Source organism: Nicotiana tabacum, chromosome 23 (assembly GCF_000715075.1).
Source record: "Nicotiana tabacum cultivar K326 chromosome 23, ASM71507v2, whole genome shotgun sequence".
In the NCBI taxonomy this organism is placed as follows: domain Eukaryota; kingdom Viridiplantae; phylum Streptophyta; class Magnoliopsida; order Solanales; family Solanaceae; genus Nicotiana; species Nicotiana tabacum.
The window spans coordinates 31,325,143-31,350,834 of record NC_134102.1 but is presented as its reverse complement, the minus strand read 5'-3'; the positions used below and the strand labels follow the sequence as shown (position 1 = coordinate 31,350,834).

The 25,692-nt window shown below is 38.4% G+C and overlaps 1 protein-coding gene across 1 annotated transcript; it reads left to right on the top strand.

The window, feature by feature from the left end:
* The first annotated feature begins 23,401 nt into the window (after positions 1 to 23,401).
* Positions 23,402 to 24,860, top strand: LOC107799804 (uncharacterized). The gene is made up of 3 exons (XM_016622952.1): positions 23,402 to 24,108; positions 24,256 to 24,430; positions 24,480 to 24,860. The coding sequence occupies exons 1-3, from the start codon at positions 23,402 to 23,404 to the stop codon at positions 24,858 to 24,860; spliced, it is 1,263 nt and encodes a 420-aa protein (XP_016478438.1).
* The last annotated feature ends 832 nt before the right edge of the window (positions 24,861 to 25,692 follow it).

The window sequence follows — 25,692 nt, the reverse complement described above, 5'->3', positions numbered from 1 at the left end:
GGGTTGCACGCCGCAACAGGTGGAATAAGGGAGGATTGATATTCATATGGTGGGATCGGGGTTGCACGCGTGATTTTGATATGGTGAAATAAGGGAAGATTATGTTTGTACGGTGGGATCGGGTTGCGCGCCGCAACAAATTGTGTGTTTGGTATTCATTGTTGAACTGTGTTAGCTTTCGATGCTTTCATACGAGATTCTGAGTACTGGTGTTTCTGGTTTTACCGATTCTGAGGATTGAGTTTAATTTCACAAGATAGCTGCCTTACTTTCCTGTTATTATTATTATTATTATAATGCGTACAGGTTATTGTAAGTGACCCGCCTTAGCCTCGTCACTACTTCGTCGAGGTTAGGCTCAGCACTTACATAGTACATGGGATCGGTTGTACTCATACTACACTTTGCACTTCTTGTGCAGATTTTGGAGTCGGTCCTAGCGGCGGTCAGTAGATTGCTCGGATTGATTGCCGGATTGGAGACTTGAGGTACAACTGCTCGGCGTTCGCAGCCGTGAAGTCCCCTTCTACCTTATAGTAGCTGTTTATTTTATTTCAGACAGTTTTACTTTCATTCAGACTATTATCTGTATTATTCTAGTCGCTTATGCACTTGTTACCCAAGTTCTGGGATTGTATCTAGATATTGCGATTATTTTGATTTTTTCTCACTTTATTTCAGTTATAATTCAGTTATTACAATTTAATTAGTATCAATTAATTTGTTTTGTTAAAAAGGGCTAAAAACTATTCTATCATTGGATTGCCTAGCAAGTGACATATTAGAAGCCATCACGGTCCCGAGGATGGGAATTTCGGGACGTGACAACATATGACGAATTTCAACGATGAAAATGATTCTATAAAAGATTTCATATATATATATATATATATATATATATATATATATATATATATATTGATTTCAAATCTCTTTTAAAATCAAAGATCTCGAGGGATTTAATATAAAACTAAAGAAAATATGTAATGACCAAAATTAATTGAACCATCTCGCGACTCGACAAGAAAGCTCCGACGTTTCATCAAAGTCGAAATCGAAATTAGATAAATCCTATTTTATTGGTAAAGGTCTTGTAGATTCATATATAACATTTCCACTGGAGATGCAAATAGTGTTTTCAATTGTTTTTGTCATAGTGGGTAAGTTGGTATTATGGAGATGTTATTGTTTCTTGCTAATACTCAGCTTGCTAATTAGTATGATATTTCTTTTGGGCATTTGATGAGATGACATTCAGAATTGGTCTCCTAGACCACTAATCCACTATGATAGTAGGTTATGGATGACGTGGTAATCTCAGCGTAGCAAATTGCACTGATTGTCATCATAAGAGATTGATATTCATTTTTTGTTCTCGTTTTTATTTTGTTATTAATAAGCTTTTTGGTTTATATACGTTGCAATTGATATTTTTATCCTTCCATTCTTATGTTTCTTCTCCAACTCTCTTTTTGTAATGACCCAACCGGTCGTTTTGAGCATTTTTATTCCGCTAAGCTATTTGAAGTCTTGAATAACATCGTATGATGTATTATGACTTGTGTGAATCGTCGGTTTTGGTTTTCAGGTTATTCAGAATCGATTTGGAAGAATGAATTTCATGATCGAAGCTTTAAGTTGGGAAGAGTTGACCAAGTTTGACTTTTTAGTATTTGACATCAGATTGGAGTTTTGATGGTTCCGTTAGGTCCGGACAGTGATTTTGGACTCGAGCGTATGCCCGGGTTTGCATTTGAATATTTCTAGAAGGTTTCGGCGCTAATTGGCGAAAGTTGAAAATTGGAAGGTTTGAAAAATTCATAAAGTTTGAACGAGAGTTGATTTTGAGGATATGAGATTCGGATTGTGATTCCGGGAATTGGAATAGTTTCGTTATGTCATTTGGGATTTGTGTGTAACATTTGAGTTCATTCCGGATTGATTTGATATGTTTCAGCGCGAGTTTGGGAAGTTGAAAGATTCAAAGTTCATTATATTTGATTTGAGGTGCAATTCAACGATTTGATGTTGTTATGAGTGATTTCAAGCCTCGAGTAGGTCTGTATTATGTCATGGGACTTATTGGCATATTTGGACGGGTCCCAAGGGGCTCTGGTGAGTTACGGACGTGGTTCAGATCATTTTTATCTATTGTTGCATTGCTGAAGATTTTTGGTACTGGTGTAGCCGCATTTGCGGAGTCTTGATCACAAAAGCGACTTCGCAGATGCAGGCTGTCATTCACAGAAGCGAGAAAAGGCTGGGTGAGGAAGATCGCAGAAGCGGAGATTTGAGCGCATGTGCGGATGCGGAGGTGCGGTTGGCCGAAGCGCAAAAGCGAGGTCTTGCGCAGGAGCGGATGATGGCTCGTACCTGCGATATCGCAGAAGCAAATATTTTATCTGCAGGTGCGAGGATCGAGTTTTCAGCTGGTTCCGCAGAAGCGGCTCATTTATTCGCAAAAGTGAAGATGGTTGGGCAGAAGCTTTAAATTGAGAGTTTGGTCATTTTATTCATTTTTGGTGCTATAGACCTTGAATTGAGACGATTTTTGAAGAGATTTTCACCACATGAATTGAGTTTTGAGCCGTTCGGAGGTCGGTACGTGCGGGAAGGCATTTTTGGAGTATCATTTGGCTTGCTCGGTATTGGATTTGGCTTGTTCGAGGTAAGTAACACTTCTAAACTTGGTGCTGAGGGTATGAACCCCTGAATATACTTGTTATGTGTTGGTATTGAGGTGATGCGCATGGTAGGTGACGGGCGTGTGGGCGTGTACCGGGTGAATTATGACTCGATTGATTCTGTGATACTATGTAGTGACCTAATCTTGTTTCTATTCACAAAATTTTTACGTGTTAGAGTAATCGAATTGTTATACATGTTAGAAATCATGTCTAGGCTTTACGAGGTTGTAACAATCCACAAGTCTGCTATTACGAGGAAAAAATGGATGGCTTTGAGTTATTCTTTAGGCCATTAAAGCCAAAGGACATTAGTGGGTCGATTAATTTTGTGCGTGACGACATTAAATTTTAGGTACTAAGAGAAAATTATGAATTAGACAATATTTGCTTTTTTCTTGATAGAGACAAAGACATAGGTCAAGGGTATGTTGGAAATTTTTTAAACAGAAGCAGTCCCATAGGTAGATAATGAAATTGTGAAAAGAAATTGGGGATATAGGGAAAAGAGAGAGATTGTAGCAGTAAAATACCTTATTGGAAGGACAGGGTAGGGGTGTTGTGGTGTGACATATCTTCTTTCTCTATTGTCAAATTCTTGACCTTCTTTTCTTACCCCTTTGGTTTTCTAAGCCCTCTTTTTATTCAATAGAAAGTTTTTGTTGTTTGGCTTATGAGAGAAAGGGTTGCGGGAGATCTAAGATTTGCACTAAAAAGAAAGTTGGAAAATGAGTTGTATAGAGACCCAAAAGAACTATTTCTTTATAATTTATAGTTGGATTTATTGGTTAACTATAGTTTATTTGTTGGAGTTTTGAGTTGAGGAGCTTTGACTATGGTTGGGTGAAGGATAGTTGGGTCCTTTTTATAAGATTTAAGGGGAGAGGTTTATAGATACCCACTTGCGGCCGTCATTGAAGTTATATTCGTATAGCACGAAAATTTATCCATCGAGATCTGAAGTTCTTCTATCTTTTCAATGCAATTTCAGAATCGGATGTGAAGTTCTTCTATCTTTCCTATGCAACTTAAGAAATCGAATCTTAATTAGCTATATTTCTTCATTGCAACTTCAGAATCAGATCTTAAGCTGTTTTCTTCAATTCAGATCTTAAGTTCTGAAACATATATTTGTTCTTTTCATTTTAACTATCCAACACACGATTTAACGCCTAAATCTACTCCAAATGAGCTCAAAGTTGAAATATAACTTTTAAATATCACAAAGAATTAACTTCAATCATCAAATTATTAAAACAATAATAAATCTAACAAACTCATTTTGCAACTAAGAAGAAGAAGAAGAAAAAGATATGAAGAAGAAGTCCTAAACACAACCTAAAATGGTTTTTTGCAACTAGAAGAAGAAGAAATCAAATGGCTCCAAGATACATGGGACATGAAAACAGAGAAGAAGAAAGCAGCAAGGAAGAAGAAGAGAAAAGTGTATCTGAAGTTACCCAAAAATTAAAAATTAGTTAAACTTTTTCTAAAAAGTAAGTACATGTTAAATGAGGGTTGACCAAATAGGGCGCCCGTAAAAATTGTAAGCTATCTAAGTTTGAATGTATATTTGATTATTAAGATATTGCATTTGAATTTGACTACGAGGCAATTAAGATTATTTGTTTTATCAGTATTTGAATGCGTGCAGTTTACTTTTTTCATAATTAGAAGATTCAAATTCAAATATAATAATAATTAAATATTTTATCCATAAAATATTAGAAAAAAATCTTAATTTACATTGTATTTTTGAATTAATTTGTTTGATGAAACACACTCTAAAAGCTAGTGATTGCGATAATGGTCGATTGTGATGGTTGTGAAGCCGTGGCCCGGTGGCTGGTGCTTTTCGTGGTTGTTGGAGGTGGCTCCTTTCTAATCCCGGTCTCTCTTCATAAAAATGGTGTTTAATGACTATTTATATGTGTAGGGCAAAGATCTAGACGAAATAACTAAGTCCAAAACCAAATATAACACAAAATAGGCCTGAAACCCGGAACACCCTCGCGACAGACCGCACGTCGCGAGGCAAAACGCATGGAACCTCTCGCTGAAACCCTCGCGCCGCGCGCCCAAACGCGAGCATAGTTTCTAGCGTCGCCTGCTTCATTGCTTCGTTTTGAATTTTGATTTCTTCTCCCTACTTTCCCATTCACATTTTCTCTTCTTTTTCAATTTGTTCTTTTGTCTTTTTTTTATTTGTCTCTCCAATCATTGCTCCATAATATCATTATAATATTTTCAATCAATAAATGATAATGAATCATTCTTGTAGTGTATAAAATAGGCATAAAATCTCTATTTTGCTCCTAATTTCGTCTTCAATGTACCTACACATAAAATAACTCAATTAAGCACAAATATAGTATAGTTCAGTATTAAAACCCCAAAATGTAAGGTAAGCAATGCACTAAAAATATAAAATTATAGCCAAATATCACTACCCCATACTTAAACGTTACTCGTCCTCGAGCAGTCAAACTATACTTTATATAAACAATTCTCCTAACTCATCACACCAAGGATTTTTAAAATAGACTAAGTACACGGGTGTAACATCTTCACCTCAAGATTTGACTCACAAGTATCATGTATTATTCACAATTCACTCAGGTACTCTAACATAGAGGTCAATGACATTACCTTTCCTTCATGAATCTGGTGCCCTCACAATACAAAAGAGAGTAGTTCCACACACATAATAAAATTTAAGAACAATTAGGAACTCAAAACAGAAAGAATTCACTCCCTCTCAGAAATAACATTCATATGCCACAAAAGATGCACCATAGGCTTGCCCGTAGTGTACTACTCTACTAATCGAGCTCATTCAGTCTAGGATAAAGTAAGACTTTAATTGGTTGTAATGTAGGCTGCGGGCCAAGTAGGATACATTTGAATATAAAAGTAATTACACCTCCCTAAGCACTTTAATACATATACTTTAACATTCAAACCCATACTTATGTCAAACCAAAACTCCACCTTCACATAAATGTATATTACCCCATACTTCTTTAAGCATAAGTAAATCACTAGCCACCACCATCAATAAATAGTTTTTCATAAAATACAACTCTCTATATATATATTTTCTCTTCAATCCAAGTGGCTTTTATTGATATTTTCTTTTCTTTTTAAAACGATGCACCTTTCTCCTTATTTCATTTGTTCCACTCAAAAACCGAACCACCACCCCACACTTTAACTTTTGCATAATTCATAATAATTCAAGTGCTCATGAGAGGTGACAGGGTTTAAATATATGGTTAATTCAAACAAAGGGGTAAGGCTTGTAATGTGGTTACCAAAGAAACAAGATTATAGTCTCAAAGGGGTTAACTACGTTATATAATATTTAGGCGGGTAAACTATATATATCTAACTCAACAAAGAAACACCTATATCACTTCCAAGACTGAACAAAACTACTATTTCGCTTTGTAAACACACGGGGGCAAGTTCTAGGCATCAAATGCAATGCATAGAATAACACCCACAACTCACACATATATGGCACATAACTCACTCAGGATTGGACTCATCAAGATACTCTACTCAAAGCAGTTAAGCAAAGTTAAGATTATACGATTTAAGGTACTTATACAAGAGTCAAAAGCTGAGCCAAAGCGTCACAACCAGCGTACTCACTATTCTCAAGGCATAACAAAGTCAAGAGATATTGTTTCAATTCAATTCATATCACAATGGCTCCTACTAAAAAGAAATAAAACTAACTACACCCGGTTCAAATAAAATCCTTGAAAAAGAACCGCGACACAAAGAAAAACCAAGGGGGAATTACCACACTACCTACAATTTTTTTTTCTTTAGACTTAAATCCCTAAAAAATATTATCTAGGAGATCCATCTTTGGAAAAAATCCAATCTTTTCTATTTTTCAAAAAAAAAAAAACTAAAAAATTAATGAATTAAACTAACACAACTAAAATAGCATAGAAAGTCACCCAGACAATCTCCTCACCCCACACTTAAAATTGTGCATTATCCCCAATGCACACCCATAAATATAAGAGAGTAAAAGAAACTCCCTGGTAGGCCAAACGCCGAAGCACTAGCAGCTCATGGGGTACTCAGACTTCTCCCAGGCCTGGTCCTTCGTGCAGGTACCTCACACTTAGTTCCAACCATTGGGTTGTTATTGTTGCTTTTTTTTTTCCCAATGGCCTTGCTTCCCATGCTCTTAGAGAAATAAAAAACAACACTACAAGAATAATACAATAATAAAAAAATTTAAAATTTAAAATAAAAAATTAAAAGAAGTAATGCTGGGTTGCCTCCCAACAAGCACTTGATTTAACGTTGCGGCACGACGTGAATCACTTTATACTTCCACTTCGAACTTATGAATTGGACCCCAAGTTTTAATTCAACCTTATGATTATACTCTAGGGGTGGTGGAATGAATCTAACTAGCCCCAGGCAATAAAGCAGTATTCTGTACTTCTTAGCCTTTACATGAGGTGTGTTATCCTGACTTTGAGGCAAGAAAAATTCTAGAATGTAGGACCTTGTTCCTCATTCCTTGACTCCTCAATCGGCTCGGATGACTCTATATCCATATCATCATCCAATTTTAATGTAGAAAAATATTTGGAGTGAGGACCAATGCGCTCAAATACATGAACTTCAGGACTTTCAACTTACTCAACATCAATGATACTAGAGTCAAAAATATTTATATTCTCAATGTCCTTGGCTGACTCTAGTCTCACTTCTTCAACATCGGCATCCTCAAATTGTAGTTGGCTAGGTTGTTGATGTTCTACTCTGACCTCCTCAATTAGCACCTCAAATTCACGCTCTTCTTGGCTACTATCCCCAAAATTGGCTTGCTGAGCATTAAAAGCTTCAACCACTTGACTCACTTGAGCCTCCGAGTTGCGAATAGTTGCCCCTTGACTTTCTATCTACAATTGTTTCTCATTATTTTATTCCAGAAGGCACTTTAACATATCCTTGATCTCCTTCAAGTCCGCATCCCTATGTTCTTTGTTCCTATTAACTTCACAAGAAAAAGAAAACCATCAAAGTAAGGGGTTGGGGGAGGATAAGACATATAAACACAACCATGAAAGTGACCATCTTAACCACCACACATATCACACACATTCCATACATAAGATTGAGTTGGTGCACATAACTTGCTCTCAGGAACATTTTAAAAATTTTGCCACGGGTGGTTTCCTTCACAATATGTATACGGATCAAAAGTAAAATTACCAACACCTAAACTTCCATAATTCCAAGATGTCATGTTTCTCAAATCAATAAGTAAAATAAAATAAAATAAAAATAAAACAAAAGAAAAGTTCAAATTTGAAACCTACTAATATGTATAGCTACAACTACACACCGTTAGTTCCTCGGCAACGACGTCAAAATTTGATCACGCCCAACTATGACTTATAAAACGGACTAAGCGGTCGTTACAAATACAATCCGATTTACAAGTCCGGAGTCGAATCCCACAGAGAACTAAGACTTAGCTACAACTGTTCAATATTGCTAAGAAATATAAGTGCAAATTTCCTAATTATAGAGATTATAATAGTTATTTCCAAATAATTAACTAATACTATTATAAAGCAGTAAAATTATCAACTAACAAGGATGAAATTTGAGACAAGACTAAGGAGGTCTAGAGTTATGGTTTCCCCAATTGTCGGAATCCTTTCCTCTACGTTTCCTATAAATTTGTCTAAGTTTTCTCTACCGATCATGAGTGCTCTGAGTGTCGTAATTCTCTCCCGAGTAACTACAACCATTTACTAGACATATTCTCCCGAATTACGCTAGTTGGCATTAAGTACGACTCACTCGGATCGCACCAAGGTTTCGTTATCCCTAATCCCACCTTTAAACCCTCCGTATTGATCCCTCATATACGTTAGGAATGATGTTGTTCAACAATTACCTAAATATGCACTCTCTCCCGAGTAATACACACTAAATAGGCACAGTCGATTGAGGGCCCTTCAATCAACAACAATAATAATATAGTTGAATAAATATAGAAAATACTACGGCAAATCTATATTAACATAACAGGAACATCATCCTCTAATAGGTTCCATAAAAAACCTAGATAACAAATTAGCTATTCATAATAGTATGCAAAACTACAATACTAGAATTCATAACCAATAATGGAAATAAGAAGAAAAAAATGAAAAATGCGTAGAAGAATTCTCCGCCTTGCTCCTAGTGTGCTCTTGCCTCCTTAGGTCAAATCCCCGGTCTCTCCTGTCTAATCCCGGTCTCTCTCCATAAAAATGGTATTTAATAACTATTTATATGTGTAGGACAAAGACCTAGACGAAATAACTAAGTCCAAAACCAAATAGGAGACAAAATAAACCTGAAACCCGGAACACCCTCGCGACAGACTGCACGTCGCGAGGCAAAACGCATGGAATCTCTCGCTGAAACCCTCGCGCCGCGCGCCCAAACACGAGCATAGTGGCTCGCGTCGCCTGCTTCATTGCTTCGTTTTGAATTTTGATTTCTTCTGCCTACTTTCCCATTCACGTTTTCTCTTCTTTTTCAATTTGTTCTTTTGTTTTCTTTTGTATTTGTCTCTCCAATTGCTCCATAATATCATTATAATATTTTCAATCAATAAATGATCATGAATCATTCTTGTAGTGTAAAATACACATAAATTCTCTACTTTGCTTCCAATTTCGTCTTCAACGTACCTACACATAAAATAACTCAATTAAGCACAAATATAGTATAGTTTAGCATTAAAATTCCAAAATGTAAAGTAAATAATGCACTAAAAATATAAAATTATAGCCAAATATCATTTAACCATAGAGATTCTTGTGATTTGAGTTGCTGAGTTGATTATATTTATTGATTTTGTTTATGGGTCGGGTTGCACGCCGCAACGAGTGGAATAAGGGAGGATTGATATTCATATGGTGGGATCGGGGTTGCATGCATGATTTTGATATGGTGAAATAAGGGAGGATTATTTTTGTACGGTGGGATCGGGTTGCGCGCCGCAACAGATTGTGTGTTTGGTATTCATTGTTGAACTTTGTTAGCTTTCGATGCTTTCATACGAGATTCTGAGTACTGGTGTTTCTAGTTTTACCGATTCTGAGGATTGAGTTTAATTTCACAAGATAGTTGCCTTAATTTTCAGTTATTATTATTATACTGCGTACAGGTTATTGTAAGTGACCCGTCTTAGCCTCGTCACTTCTTCGTCGAGGTTAGGCTCAGCACTTACATAGTACATGTGATCGATTGTACTCATACTACACTTTGCACTTATTGTGCAGATTTTGGAGTCGGTCCTAGCGACAGTCAGTAGATTGCTCGGATTGATTGCCGGATTGGAGACTTGAGGTACAACTGCTCGGCGTTCGCAGCCGTGAAGTCCCCTTCTACCTTATAGTAGCTGTTTATTTTATTTCAGACAGTTTTATTTTCATTCAGACCATTATCTGTATTATTCTAGTCGCTTGTGCACTTGTTACCCAAGTTCTGGGATTGTATCTAGATATTGCGATTATTTTGGTTTTTTCTCACTTTATTTCAGTTCTAATTCAGTTATTACAATTTAATTGGTATCAATTAATTTGTTTTGTTAAAAAGGGCTAAAAACTATTCTAACATTGGATTGCCTAGCAAGTGAAATGTTAGAAGCCATCACGGTCCCGAGGGTGGGAATTTCGGGTCGTGACAACATATGACGAATTTTAACGATGAAAATGATTCTATAAAAGATTTCATATATATATATATATATATATATATATATATATATATATATATATATATATATATATATATATATATATATATATATTGATTTCAAATCTCTTTTAAAATTAAAGATCTCGAGGGATTTAATATAAAACTAAAGAAAATATGTAATGACCAAAATTAATTGAACCATCTCGCGACTCGACAAGAAAGCTCCGACGTTTCATCAAAGTCGAAATCGAAATTAGATAAATCCTATTTTATTGGTAAAGGTCTTGTAGATTCATATATAACATTTCCACTGGAGATGCAAATAGTGTTTTCAATTGTTTTTGTCATAGTGGGTAAGTTGGTATTATGGAGATGTTATTGTTTCTTGCTAATACTCAGCTTGCTAATTAGTATGATATTTCTTTTGGGCATTTGATGAGATGACATTCAGAATTGGTCTCCTAGACCACTAATCCACTATGATAGTAGGTTATGGATGACGTGGTAATCTCAGCGTAGCAAATTGCACTGATTGTCATCATAAGAGATTGATATTCATTTTTTGTTCTCGTTTTTATTTTGTTATTAATAAGCTTTTTGGTTTATATACGTTGCGATTGATATTTTTATCCTTCCATTCTTATGTTTCTTCTCCAACTCTCTTTTTGTAATGACCCAACCGGTCGTTTTGAGCATTTGCATTCCGCTAAGCTATTTGAAGTCTTGAATAACATCGTATGATGTATTATGACTTGTGTGAATCGTCGGTTTTGGTTTTCAGGTTATTCAGAATCGATTTGGAAGAATGAATTTCATGATCGAAGCTTTAAGTTGGGAAGAGTTGACCAAGTTTGACTTTTTAGTATTTGACATCAGATTGGAGTTTTGATGGTTCCGTTAGGTCCGGACAGTGATTTTGGACTCGAGCGTATGCCCGGGTTTGCATTTGAATATTTCTAGAAGGTTTCAGCGCTAATTGGCGAAAGTTGGAAATTGAAAGGTTTGAAAAATTCATAAAGTTTGAACGAGAGTTGATTTTGAGGATATGAGATTCGGATTGCGGTTCCGGGAATTAGAATAGCTTCGTTATGTCATTTGAGACTTGTGTGTAAAATTTGAGTTCATTCCGGATTGATTTGATATGTTTCGGCGCGAGTTTGGGAAGTTGAAAGATTCAAAGTTCATTACATTTGATTTGAGGTGCAATTCATCGATTCGATGTTGTTATGCGTGATTTCAGGCCACGAGTAGGTCCGTATTATGTTATGGGACTTACTGGCATATTTGGACGGGTCCCGAGGGGCTCGAGTGAGTTACGGACGTGGTTCAGATCATTTTTATCTCTTGTTGCATTGTTGAAGATTTCTGGTACTGGTGTAGCTGTATCTGCGGGGTCTTGATCGCAGAAGCGACTTCGCAGATGCAGGCTGTCCTTCGCAGAAGCGAGAAAAGGCTGGGTGAGGAAGATCGCAGAAGCGGAGATTTGAGCGCAGGTGCGGTTGGCCGAAGCGCAAAAGCGAGGTCTTGCGTAGGAGCGGATGATGGCTCGCACCTGCGATGTCGCAGAAACAGATATTTTGTCTGCAGGTGCGAGGGTCGAGTTTTCAGCTGGTTCCGTAGAAGCGGATGTACTGTAGCAGAAGTGGCTCATTTGTTCGCAAAAGTGAAGATGGCTGGGCAGAAGCTTTAAATCGAGAGTTTGATCATTTTATTCACTTTTGGAGCTATAGACCTTGAATTGAGACGATTTTTGAAATGATTTTCACCATATGGATTGAGTTTCGAGCCGTTGGAGGTCGGTACGCGCGGGAAGGCATTTTTGGAGTATCGTTTGGCTTGCTCGGTATGGATTTGGCTTGTTCGAGGTAAGTAACACTTCTAAACTTGGTGCTGAAGGTATGAACTCCTGAATGTACGTGTTATGTGTTGGTGTTGAGGTGACGCGCATGCTAGGTAACGGGCGTGTGGGCATGCACCGGGTGAATTATGACTCGATTGATTCTGTGGTAGTGTATAGTGACCTAATCTTGTTTCTATTCGTGAAATTTCTTCGTGCTAGAGTAATCGAGCTGTGATACATATTAGAAATCATGTCTAGGGTTTACGGGGTTGTAACAATCCACAAGTCTGCTATTACGAGGAAACAATGGATGGCTTTGAGTTATTCCGTAGGCCATTAAAGCCAAAGGACATTAGTGGGTCGATTAATTTTGGGCGTGACGACATTAATTTTTAGGTACTAAGAGAAAATTATGAATTAGACAAAATTTGCTTCTTCCTTGATAGAGACAAAGATATAGGTCAAGGGTATGTTTGAAATTTTTTAAACAGACGCAGTCCCATAGGTAGATAATGAAATTGTGAAAAGAAATTGGGGATATAGGGAAAAGAGAGAGATGTTGCAGTAAAATACCTTATTGGAAGGACAGGGTAGGGGTGTTGTGGTGTGACATATCTTCTTTCTCTATTGTCAAATTCTTGACCTTCTTTTCTTACCCCTTTGGTTTTCTAAGCCCTCTTTTTATTCAATAGAAAGTTTTTGTTGTTTGGCTTATGAGAAAAAGGGTTGCGGGAGATCTAAGATTTGCACTAAAAAGAAAGTTGGAAAATGAGTTGGATAGAGACCCAAAAGAACTATTACTTTATAATTTATAGTTGGAATTATTGGTTAACTATAGTTTATTTGTTGGAGTTTTGAGTTGAGGAGCTTTGACTATGGTTGGGTGAAGGGTAGTTGGGTCCTTTTTATAAGATTAAGGGGAGAAGTTTATAGATACCCACTTGGGGCCGTCATTGAAGTTATATCCGCATTGTACGAAAATTTATCCATCGGGATTTGAAATTCTTCTATCTCTTTAATGCAACTTCAGAATCGGATGTGAAGTTCTTATATCTTTCCAATGCAACTTAAGAAATCGGATCTTAATTAGCTATGTTTCTTCAATGCAACTTCAGAATTAGATCTTAAGTTCTTCTATCTTTCCAATACAACTTCAGAAAGTTTAGATCTTAACTTCTGAAACATACACTTGTTCTCCACATTTTATCTATCCAACACACGATTTAACGCCTAAATCTACAATAAATGATCTCAAATTTGAGATATAACTTTTAAATATCACAAAGAATTAACTTCAATTATCAAATTATCAAAACAATAATAGATCTAACAAACTTATTTTGCAACTAAGAAGAAGAAGAAGCCCTAAACACAACCTAAAATGGTATTTTACAACTAGAAGAAGAAGAAATCAAATGGCTAGTGGATACATGGGACATGAATATAGAAAAGAAGGAAGCTGCAGCGAAGCCTTCAGGATACATGGGACATGAATATAGAAAAGAAGAAAGCAGCAAGGAGGAAGAAGAGAAAAGTATATATGAAGTTACCCAAAAATTAAAAATTAGTTAAACTTTTTCTAAAACGTAGGTACATGTTAAATGGTTGTTGACCAAATAGGGCGCCCCGTAAAAATTTTAAGCTATCTAAGTTCGAATGTATATTTGATTATTAAGATATTGCATTGAATTTGACTGTGGGACAATTAAGATTATTTGTTTTATCAGTATTTGAAAGCGTGCAGTTTACTTTATTCATAATTAGAAGATTCAAATTCAAATACAATAATAATTAAATATTTTATCCATAAAATATTAGAAAAAATCTTAATTTACATGGTATTTTTGAATTAATTTGTTTGATGAAACACACTCTAAAAGCTAGTGATTGCGATAATGGTCGATTGTGATGGTTGTGAAGCCGTGGCCCGGTGGCCGGTGCTTTTCGTGGTTGTTGGAGGTGGCTAGCGGTGGTGGTATTCAAGGTGGTTGGAAGTAGTAGTAGTAGTAGTGTACCGATGGCTTCGCAGTGAATGTAATTATTCAATATGATTAGAAGTTGTAATTGCATACACTACTAGAAATCCAGAAAAAATCGACCAAGTGATACCGACCAATATTGGTCAGTTAACAAAAGCGACCAAAACACCGTCCAACACAGACGAAAACTACCAAAAAAATATTTTACATTTTTTTAAAATTACATACCGACCGAAATTGGTCGGTATATTGGTCAAACATTTGACCGTAGTGGTTAGACTTACTTAGTCAAAGCATCTTTTTGATTACCGACCAACATTAGTCGGGAATGTGGATCCAATTTTTTAAATTTTAATAATTATATTATTATTTAAATTATTTATAAAATTTATAGTTAAATTTATCGACGAAAGTTGGTCGGTTATTGCAGGGGAAGATTTTACCGACTGACCGTTGGTCGGTAAGTGTAATTTCTGAAAAATAACCGACCAACTTCGGTCGGTTCATAGGTCAAACATGATCAAACTTTTGAATCACATTAATACTTACTATCTAAATAATATAAATGTAATCCGTTAACATTTTATTTTGAAATATAAATAATGAATACACTAACATATACTATAACAAGCTATATATAGTTAAAGTAGTAAAAAGAAGTGTGTATGTGTGTGTCTATATATAGGTATAGCCGCATCTAAGAACACGAAGCGCTAGGGCCACAGGGTCAGTTTCTTTTGTGGATAGACTTGTGAAAAAATAATAATCTAATTAGTATATATAATTGATCATCATCGAATATATTTATTTGTAAATTGATGAATAAAATTGATTCATCGACTTATAACTTACTTAGATGCATCGATGAATATTAAAAACAAAACGTCTCGACCTATATCGATGAATATTAAAAACAAAACGTCTCGACCTATATCGATTAATCTATGTCATGCATTATTAGTGATGAATGAATGAAATGTAGAAGAACTAATACTAAACATCTTTGACATGTATATATGGATCACAAATTAAAGAAACGAAAGAAGTTATTAGCATTAAGTGTCACGACCCAAATACCTAACCAGTCGTGATGGCGCTTATCGTGGAACTAGGCAAGCCGACATTCTAAATATGCTTTCAATGTATAACAGAAGTGAGCTAAAGTAATTAAGCTAATTGAAGGTTTACATAATAACGGGGTAAGAACCCAAAACACAGGTGCAGAATGATAGCCCGACATCGGGGTGTCACTAAGTCATGAGCATCTAGCAACCAATCTAGAAACAAAGTCTACTACAGTTTGTGCCAAATGCCAATACAAGAGAGAAAAGATAATAAGAAAGGAGAAACAAGGACTGCGGACGCCGGCAGCTACCTCGTAAGTCTCCGATAATCAGCTCGCGCACAAACTCAGAGACCTCCAGAACTGTACACACTGGGATCTGCACATGAAGTGCATGGTGTAGTATGAATACAACCAACTCAGCAAGTAACAGAATTAAATAAGGAACTGAGAAGCAGCGATGAGCTATAAAAATTATTGATCATTTCAAAAGTTTTCAGTAATGAGTGAACATGCTTTCAAATCTGGTGGTATAAGTCAAATCAGTTCGAGCTCAAGTAAAATAGATATGAATCTTCCAAAAATTTCACAACAACAACAGATAACAACTAAGTGCAATAATAAATAAAAGCAAGTACAACCTCTCAAGGCAACAGTCACTCAACTAATCTCAACAGCTCATACTCTCGGCTCTCAGCCCTTAATACACACTCTCAATAGGTACATGTGCTCACTGGGGGTGTGCAGACTCCGGAGGGGCTCCTACAACCGAAGCGCTATAATTCACACGGACAACTCACGTGCTGCACAGACAACTCACGTGCTATCGTATCATATCAAGATCCGCACGGACATCTCACGTGCTACAGTATCATATCAGAATCCGCACGGACAACTTACATGCTAAGTATAAACATCATGATTCGCATGGATAACTCATATGCTACAGTATCTATACCTCACAACCAGACCCTCGGCCTCACTCAGTCATGTACCTCTCTAGTCTTACGGCCTTCAGAAATCATAAAGATCATCCCAAACAAAATAACATAGTATATCAATAGGAATCAAGAAGAGACCGAGATATGATGTACAAGTAAAATTATGACGGAGTACAAGACATCAATTAGTAAATAATTCACAGGTACGCGACCTCTACTGGTCCCAACCGTACTATCACATAGCCTAAGCATTATTTCTAACATGATTGCAGTTAAATTTCTATAACACAGAGAGAACAGGTAATTAACAATAGGCTATTCGACTTTACAGTCTCACGGGACAGACCAAGTCACAATCCCCCATGGTGCATGCCCACGCACCCATCACCTAGCATATGCGTCACCTCCAATATAGTCACATCATACCAAAATCCGGGGTTTCATACCCTCATGACCAGATTTAAAACTGTTACTTACCTCAAACCGCGCAATATCCTACCCCGCAAAGCCTTTGCCCCTCAAATCAATCTCCAATCGCCCCGAATCTAGCCACAAGCAGTATGATGTAATTAATATAAGCTAAAAGAATCAATTCCACAAGAAAAATTCGAATATATAAGCCAAAAATCCGAAATCGGCCGAACCCGGCCCACGGGCCCACGTCTCGAAATCCAACAAAACTCACAAAACCCGAAAGCGCATTCACTCACGGGCCTCAAAATTACCAAAATTACTCGAATCCGATAACAAAATCCCATCCAAAATCTCAAAATTCTAACTCAAGAGTTCTTCCTCTTTTTCCCCAATTTCACACCCCAAATCACAAATTAGATGATAAAATTAAAGATGAAATCATGGGATTTAACCAAAACCAAGTAGGAATCACTTACCCCAATCAACTCCACAAAAATCCCTTCAAGAATCGCCCAATTCCGTGTTCTCTAGCTCAAAATATGTAAAATGGGTTCAAACCCTCGTTTTTGAAATTAATACTGTCTGCCCAGATTTCCTTCTTCGCGAACGCGACCGTCCTCTCGTGTAGGCCAACCCAGACTGCCTCCCAGTTTACTCTTTGCGAATGCGATCAATGCTTCGCGAACACGAAGCTTTACATTCTCAACTTATCGCGAACGTGGCCCATACCTCGCGAACGCGTAGACCAAAGACCTGGGGTCCCCAGCTGCCTCACTTCTCTTCGCGAACGCGACACCACTCACGCGTTCGCGATGCACACGCAGACCACACCTTCGCGTTCACGTCCTCTTCTTCGCGAAAGTGAAGAAAAAAATCTTCCCTGCTCACATTAACCCTTCGCGAACGCGAGGCTCCTCTCGCGAACGCATAAGAGGAAACCAGAAAATATACACCTGCAGATATCAGCCATCAACCAAAGTCCAAAAATGATCCGTTAACCACCCGAAACTTACTCGAGGCCCCCGGGACCTCAACCAAACATACCATCAAGTCCCAAAATACTATACAAACTTAGTTGAATCCTCAAACCACCTCAAATAACATAAAAAACATGAATCACTCTCCAACCCAAACTTAATGAACTTCAAAATTTCTAAATTTTACAAATGATGCCGAATCATGCCAAACCATGTCCGATTGAACTCAAATTTGCACACAAGTCATATTCAATATTACGGACCTACTCCAACTTCTAGAATCAGAATCCGACCCCGATATCAAATGGTCAACCCCCCGGCCAAACTCCCCAAAAATTTAACTTTCGCCATTTGAAGCCTAAATTAGCTACAGACATCAAATTCACAGGACGGACACGCTCCTAAGTCCAAAATCACCCAACGGAGCTAACGAAACTGACGGAACTCCATTCTGGAGTCGTCTTCATACAATTCTAACTACAGTCAATATTCTAAGACTTAAGCTTGTGTTTTAGGGACTAAGTGTCCCAAATCACTCCGAAATAAAAAAATAAGACCTCCCGGCAAGTCACATAAGCAGAAACAGATACGGAGAAAATAATAAATAGGGGATCGAGGCTAATACACTCAAAATGACCGGCTGGGTCGTTATATCCTCCCCCTCTTAAAATAATCGTTCGTCCTCGAGCGAGCATAGAGACATACCTGAAGTGGTGAAAATATGAGGATAACGGATGCGCATATCATGCTCGGTCTCCCAAGTCACCTCCTCGACCGGCTGACCCCTCCACTGAACCTTCATAAAAGCAATATTCTTCGACCTCAACTTTCGAACCTGACTATCTAAGATCGCCACCGGCTCCTCAACATAAGATAATTCCTTGTCCAACAGGACTGAGCTGAAATCCAATACGTGAGACGGATCGCCGTGATACTTCCGTAGCATAGAAACATGGAATACTGGATGAACTCCTGCTAGACCGGGAGGTAAGTCAAGCTCGCAAGCAATCTCCCCAACACGTCGCAATACCTCAAATGGACCGATAAACCTTGGGCTCAGCATGCCCTTCTTTCCAAACCTCATAACACCCTTCATGGGTGACACCCAGAGCAATTCCCGCTCTCCAACCATGAATGCAACATCACGAACCTTCCGATCTGCATAACTCTTCTGTCTGGAGTGGGCTGTGTGAAGTTGATCCTGAATCACCTTCACCTTATCCAAGGCATCTTGATCCAAGTCTGTACCCAATAATCTTGCCTCGCCTGGCTCGAACCAACCTACTGGAGACCTACACTGCCTACCATACAGAGCCTCATACGGTACCATCTGCATGCTCGACTGATAACTGTTGTTGTAAGAAAACTTCGCTAGAGGCAAGAACTGATCCCACGAACCCCAAAAAACCATCACACACGCACAGAGCATATACTCTAATATCTGAATAGTGTGCTCGAATTGTCCGTCTGTCTGAGGGTGAAATGCTGTGCTTAACTCCACTCGAGTACCCAACTCATGTTGTACGACCCTCTAGAACCGTGATGTAAACTGCGTACCCCGGTCAGAAATGATAGATACTGGTACGCCATGAAGCCTGACGATCTCGCGGATATACACTCGACCCAGCTGCTCGGAAGAATAGGTAGTCATCACAGGAATGAAATGAGCTGACTTGGTCAGTCGATCCACAATCACCCAAACTGCATCAAACTTCCGCTGAGTCTGTGAAAGCCCAACAACAAAATCCATAGTGATCCGCTCCTATTTCCACTCCGGAATATCTAACTTCTGAAGCAACCCACCTGGTCACTGATGCTCATACTTTACCTGCTAGAAATTTAGGCACCGAACTACATACTCCACTATGTCTATCTTCATTCTCCTCCACCAGTAATGCTGTATCAAGTCCTGAAACATCTTCGTGGCACCCGGATGAATAGAATACCACAAACTATGAGCCTCTTGGAGAATCAACTTACGCAAACTATCTACATTGGGCACACATAGCCTGCCCTACATCCTCAATGCACCATCATCCTCAATAGTGACCTCCTTAGCATCACCGTGCTGGACTGTGTCCTTAAGGACAAACAGATGAGGGTCCTCAATCTGATGCTCCCTGATACGATCATAAAGAGAAGACCGAGAGACCACACAAGCCAATACTCGACTCGGCTCAGAAATATCCAATCTAACAAACTGGCTAGCTATCTGAACATCCATTGCCAGTGGCCTCTCCACTGCTGGAAGATATGCTAAGCTCCCTAAACTCTCCACCCGGCGACTCAAGGCATCGGCCACCACATTGGCCTTCCCGGGATGGTACAAAATGGTGATATCATAGTCCTTAAGAAGCTCCAATCACCTCCGCTGACGAAAGTTAAGATCCTTCCGTTTGAACAGATGCTGCAAACTTCGATGATTAGTGTAAATCTCACTATGGACCCCGTATAAATAGTGCCGCAAATCTTCAAGGCGTGAACAATATCTGCTAACTCAAGGTCGTAGATAGGATAGTTCTTTTCATGGGGCTTCAACTGGTGCGAGGCATAAGCAATCACCCTACCCCTGCATCAGAACACACCCAATGCCGATGCGCGAGGCATCACAATACACTGTGTAAGAACTAGAAACTGAAGCCGTGGTCAAAGCAGTCTTGAGCTTATGAAAGCTCTCCTCTGACCACCTGAAAGGAGAACCCTTTTGGGTCAATTTGGTTAAGGGCGATGCAATAGATGAGAAACCCTCCACAAAATAATGGTAATAGCCCGCCAAACCAAGAAAGCTCCGAATCTCCGTGGCTGAGGACAGTTTGGGCCAATTCTGCACCACCTCTATCTTCTTTGGATCCACCTAAATACCCTCACTGGACACCACATGCCCTAAGAACGCCACTGAACTGAGCCAAAACTCACACTTGGAGAACTTTCCAAAAAGATTCTCCTCCCTCAATCACTGTAACACAATCCTCAGATGTTGAGCATGCTCCTCCTGGCTACGAGAGTACACCAAGATGTCATTAATGAATACAATAACGAACGAGTCGAGATAAGGCTGAAACACACTGTTCATCAAATGCATGAACGCTGCTAGGGTGTTGGTCAGCCCAAAAGACATCACAAGGAACTCATAATAGGCATATCGGGTCCTGAAAACCGTCTTAAGAATATCTGAGTCCCGAATCTTCAGTTGGTGATACCCTGACCTCAAATCAATCTTGGAGAACACCATCGCTCCCTGAAGCTGGTCAAACAAATCATCAATACGCGGCAAAGGATACTTGTTTTTGATTGTGACCTTATTCAACTGTCTGTAATCAATACACATTCTCATAGTACCATCCTTCTTCATAAATAGAATTGGTGCACCCCATGGTGACTGATGTGTGGCTATAATTTCATAGTTTTGTACATTATTTGCCTTGCATTTTACATGCTTTAATGATAAATTACACTTTATTTGCACGTAATGGGGTCTATTTTATGTGTAGGTGAATTGGAGATGAAAGTAGAGCAAAAGGGATACTTAAACATTGAAAGTGTGCCCGAGAACAGTGAAAAGGAGAAAGCTAGCGACGTTGGGCTTGTATGCAGGCGTTAGACCTGGCGAGGCCAGGCAAAGGCCAGCTTAACCAGGCGTTAGACCTGGCAAAACCAGGCAAAGGCTAGCTTAACCGGGCGTTAGGCTAGCGCTGCAAGGCAAAGGCCAGCTTAACCAGGTGTTAGCCTGGCAATGCCAGGCCTAGGGCGAGGCCCAGTCCGAGTTTTGAAGATTTATTTCGTCTCCTGGTTTGACTAGGACTTGACCTACACGTTTAGGTCTTTTCCTACACATATAAATAGACCTAAAAATGACACTTTGAAGGGTTTTTGGGCGACCGGAGGCAAGAACATCACGTGGACAACTTTTGGAGGAGAAAATCATAGAGTTCTTCATCCCTTTATCTTTTCTTTGTAATTTGTTTATGCAAAATACATGGAAAATTGTTACTATGAACATGAGTGGCTAAGCACTCTAGTAGCTAGGGTTGTGGTTGACATGACTATTAACGTTTATTAATTACATCTTCGTTAATTCGGATTATTATCTTGTGGTTGTTTCTTTAATTCTAGTTTTAATTTGTGAATTGTTGTAGCTACCAATTCACCCTACTATCTATGCTATGCTTGGGAAAGTCGTGTTTAGATTAGAGTAGAATTAGAGAGAGCTTGTTTCTGAACCCGTGGCTCGGGGGAAGATTTCGCGATTAGGATAGGAATATACCTAACAGTCTTGCTTAATTGAATACCGTATTATATTAGTTCATGATAGACTCAATACCATAGGAATATAAGATTGATATATTATGGGCAAGCGAGTAGTATTGTGGGAACATGCTATTCATATAAACGATTCGGTTAATTAGCAACTGTAGATAATCTGTATTAACGAGTGTGATTACTGAACTTAATAGGATTGATAAACCAACTACAAACCTGGAATTTCCATCTCATCTGAAGTAAAATATCGTCATACAAAATTGCATTCTTGATAATTTAGTTGTTATTTGTTTAATTTCCGCAATAGTAGATTAATAGAAAAATATCATTCTTAAATATCTTGGACAATTAATTGATTTTAGTTTGCTTAGTTAACGATCAATCTAAGTCTCTGTGGGTTCGACATCCGACTTTCGAGTCACTTTATTACTTGACGGCCACGTATACTTGCGTGTACTTGGGGAACCAACAAGTTTTTGGCGCCGTTGTGGGTGATTTAGTTATTGATTGTTTAGTTAAGTTAAGCTTTTATTAATTATTTGTTCAAGTTTTAAATTTTAGTTTGCTTTATTTGTGATAACGCAGGCTCTTCTCTTGAATGCGGAGGAGTAAAAGCGCAAATAATCTCCTTCCTCTTGATCCTGAAATCGAACGAACACTTCATAGAGTGAGGAGGGAAGTTGAAGCTAGAACTAGAATTGAAAGAGAGTTGACATTGTAGTTCAACCACAACCAGTAGAGATGGCAGGTAATGAAGAGCATCCAGTGATAGAAGCTGCAAGGCCCAATCTAGCTCTTATGACTCAGGCGATTGTGAAACCTGATATCACGGGTCACTTTGAACTCAAACGTACATGGTACAACTGATTCAGTCCATAGGGCAATATGTGGGTCTATCTCATGAAGACCCACAGAGGCATATTCAGAACTTCTTGAAAATTATAGACACTTACAATTATCCGAACGTTTCCAAGGACTATGTCAGGCTGACACTATTTCCCTTTTCATTGCTGGGGGAAGCTAAGGAATGGTTAAAAAAAGAGCCCGCGAACTCAATCCACAATTGGGATGATCTGGCAAGAAAATTCTTAATCAAGTTTTTTCCCACAAAGAAGACAAAGTCACTGAGGATCCAGATTCTTGGGTTTCAACAACGAGATGGTGAGACTCTTCGACAAGCTTGGAAAAGATACAAGAGGCTACTCAGAGACTGCCCACACCATTGTCAGACTGATGAGGTGTTGGATCATACTTTCGTTGATGGGTTGGACGAGGCATCAAAGATGAATCTTGACTCAGCATGTGGGGGTAGTTGCATGGCAAGACCGTATATTGAGATCTAGATCCCGCTAAACAATTTTACTACTAATGATAATAATTGTCAAGGAGATGTGGAACCCCGAAGAGCACTTAAGCAAAAGGCAGCAGGTTTCATCGAGCTTGATGACTTCTCAGCAATGAGGGAAGATATAGCGAGATTAGCGAGTCAGATAAATGAATAAAATGACAATGCACCAAGCACAACAGATGCAACATATGCAACAAATGTCTACTTGGTGCGAGTTATGTGGTGAAGGTCACACAAGTGAAATATATCCCATGAATCCTAAATCCATCTACTATGTGGGGCAACAAGCTAGAGGGCCGATGAATCAAAATGCTCAATATGGGAACACATACAATCCGAACTGGAGGAATCATCCTAACTTCTCTTGGGGTGGAAATCAGGATATCAGGCCTCAGGCGAATTACAATCGTCCACCTCAACCCCCACAACAAGCAGAGGAGAGTTTGACTGACATGATGAAAAAGCTCTTGATAGACAATCAGCAATTGCGCACAGAATTCAAAAATCTAGAGAGGCAGTTTGGGAAAATGGCTAACAATCCGAGTGATATTGAGCCTAATCCTAAGGCTCAAGTCAATGCGGTTACCTTGAGAAATGGAAGAGAATTAGAAGAAGTTCCACAGAAAATGAAGTATACATCTAGTACTGAAGGAGAATTAGTTCCTAAGCCAGTTGAGGAGAATAAGAAAGAAAACAAAGGATCAGATCCAGAAATTGAGACAAGGCTACCACCTCCGTTTCCACAAAGACAGCAAAAGCAAAAAGATGATGATATGTACAAGAAATTCTTAAATATTTTGAGACAAGTGCATGTTAATTTGCCTTTGGTGGAAGTTTTGCAGGAAGTGCCTAAGTATGCAAGGTATCTTAGAGATATTGTGGCAAACAAGCGAAGACATACAGAGTTTGAAACAGTTGCACTTACTGAAGAGTGCATTGCTAGAGTTCAGAGTAAACTTCCTCCTAAGTTGAAGGATCCTGGATGTTTCACAATTCCTCTCTCTCTTAGAAAACAAGAAGTTGGTAGAGCCCTGTGTGATTTAGGGGCTAGTATAAATTTGACACCATCCTCTTTGTTCAAGAAACTTGGATTGGGGGTGCTTAGACCTACTACAATCACTTTACAGTTGACAGATAGGTCACTAGTTATGCCAGAGGGAATTATTGAGGACGTGTTAGTTCAAGTAGGAAAGTTTATTCTTCCTGCTGATTTTATTTGTTCTTGATTACGAGGCAGATGAGGAAGTACCCATTATTTTAGGGCGACCATTCTTAGCTACTGGTGGAGCGCTTATTGATGTTAGGGAAGGAAAGTTGAAGATGAGAGTTGGCGATGAGGAAATTACTTTTAATGTGTACAAGGCACTTAAGCTCCCTAAGCTTTATGAGAACTTGTGCATGATTACTGCGGTAGAACTGAAGGGGATAGAGCAAAGTCCTTATGCGAATTGTAGTGATTCGGATGAGACAAGTGAGTTGGAGGAGGTAGTGTTGCAAGCTGAGTGTGTAAGGATGATTGAGAAAAGAGCCAGAGATGAAAAAGGAGATCTTCTGAGAGCGTGTAAAAAGGCTAGACTTAATGGGAGAAAGAAGAAGAGAAAGCACCCAACCTGAACAGAGTAGCAGTGTCGTACCGCGATGTTAAATTAGGCGCTTGTTGGGAGTCAACCCATCTTTACTGTTTTATTTTATTTTTATTTTATTTTATTATTATTGTTGTAGTATTTATTTTGTGTTTTGTAGGATTATAAACATAGGAGGCAGAGTCATTGAAAGAGTGCAAAAGCGAGTTAGATGGTGAGGAATAAGTGTGGGGTGCCACACAAAGGACTATGCCTGGGGGAAGTTTGAGTACCCCGTGAGCCGCTATTTCTTTGGCCTTTGGTCTTTTAGGGAGTTTCTTGTCCACCTTCGTTATTGTTTTGCTTTATTTGTGCATTGGGGACACTGCACTCTTGTAAGTGTAGGGTGAGAAAATTTTCTAGATGATTAGTAGTAGGATGTAGAAAAATGTTAACTTCTTATTTGTGATTTCGTAGTTGAGTAGTAGTGTGTAGTATCGAAGTAGTTATGAAAAAAATCAAAAAAAAGGTGAAAAAAAAATAATTTGGACTTTTCCCGATGATGGATCTCCTAGACAGTTTTCTTGAGGGATTTAAGTCTAAAGAAAAAGGACAAAAAGATTTTCTTTGTAGGTAGTGTAGTAATTCCCCCTTGGTTTTTCTTTGTGCCGTGGTTCTTTTTCAAGGGTTTTTTTGAACCGGGTGTAGGTAGTTTTATTTTTTTAGGAGAGGAACCATGGTGATGTGAATTGAATTGAAGCAATATCTCTTGACTTTGTTATTCCTTGAGAATAGTGAGTACTTTGGTTGTGACGCTTAGGCTCAGTTTTTTACTCTTGTATAAGTATCTTAAATTATATAATCTTAAATTTGCTTAACTGCTT

Bases quoted from the DNA above. Each gene is read 5' to 3' on its own strand.
- LOC107799804 (XM_016622952.1), top strand. From the start codon at position 23,402: ATGACAATGCACCAAGCACAACAGATGCAACATATGCAACAAATGTCT. The intron at 24,109-24,255 runs GTATCTTAGAGA...TCTCTCTCTTAG, and splicing joins GAAGTGCCTAAGTATGCAAG to AAAACAAGAAGTTGGTAGAG. The intron at 24,431-24,479 runs GTAGGAAAGTTT...CTTGATTACGAG, and splicing joins TTGAGGACGTGTTAGTTCAA to GCAGATGAGGAAGTACCCAT.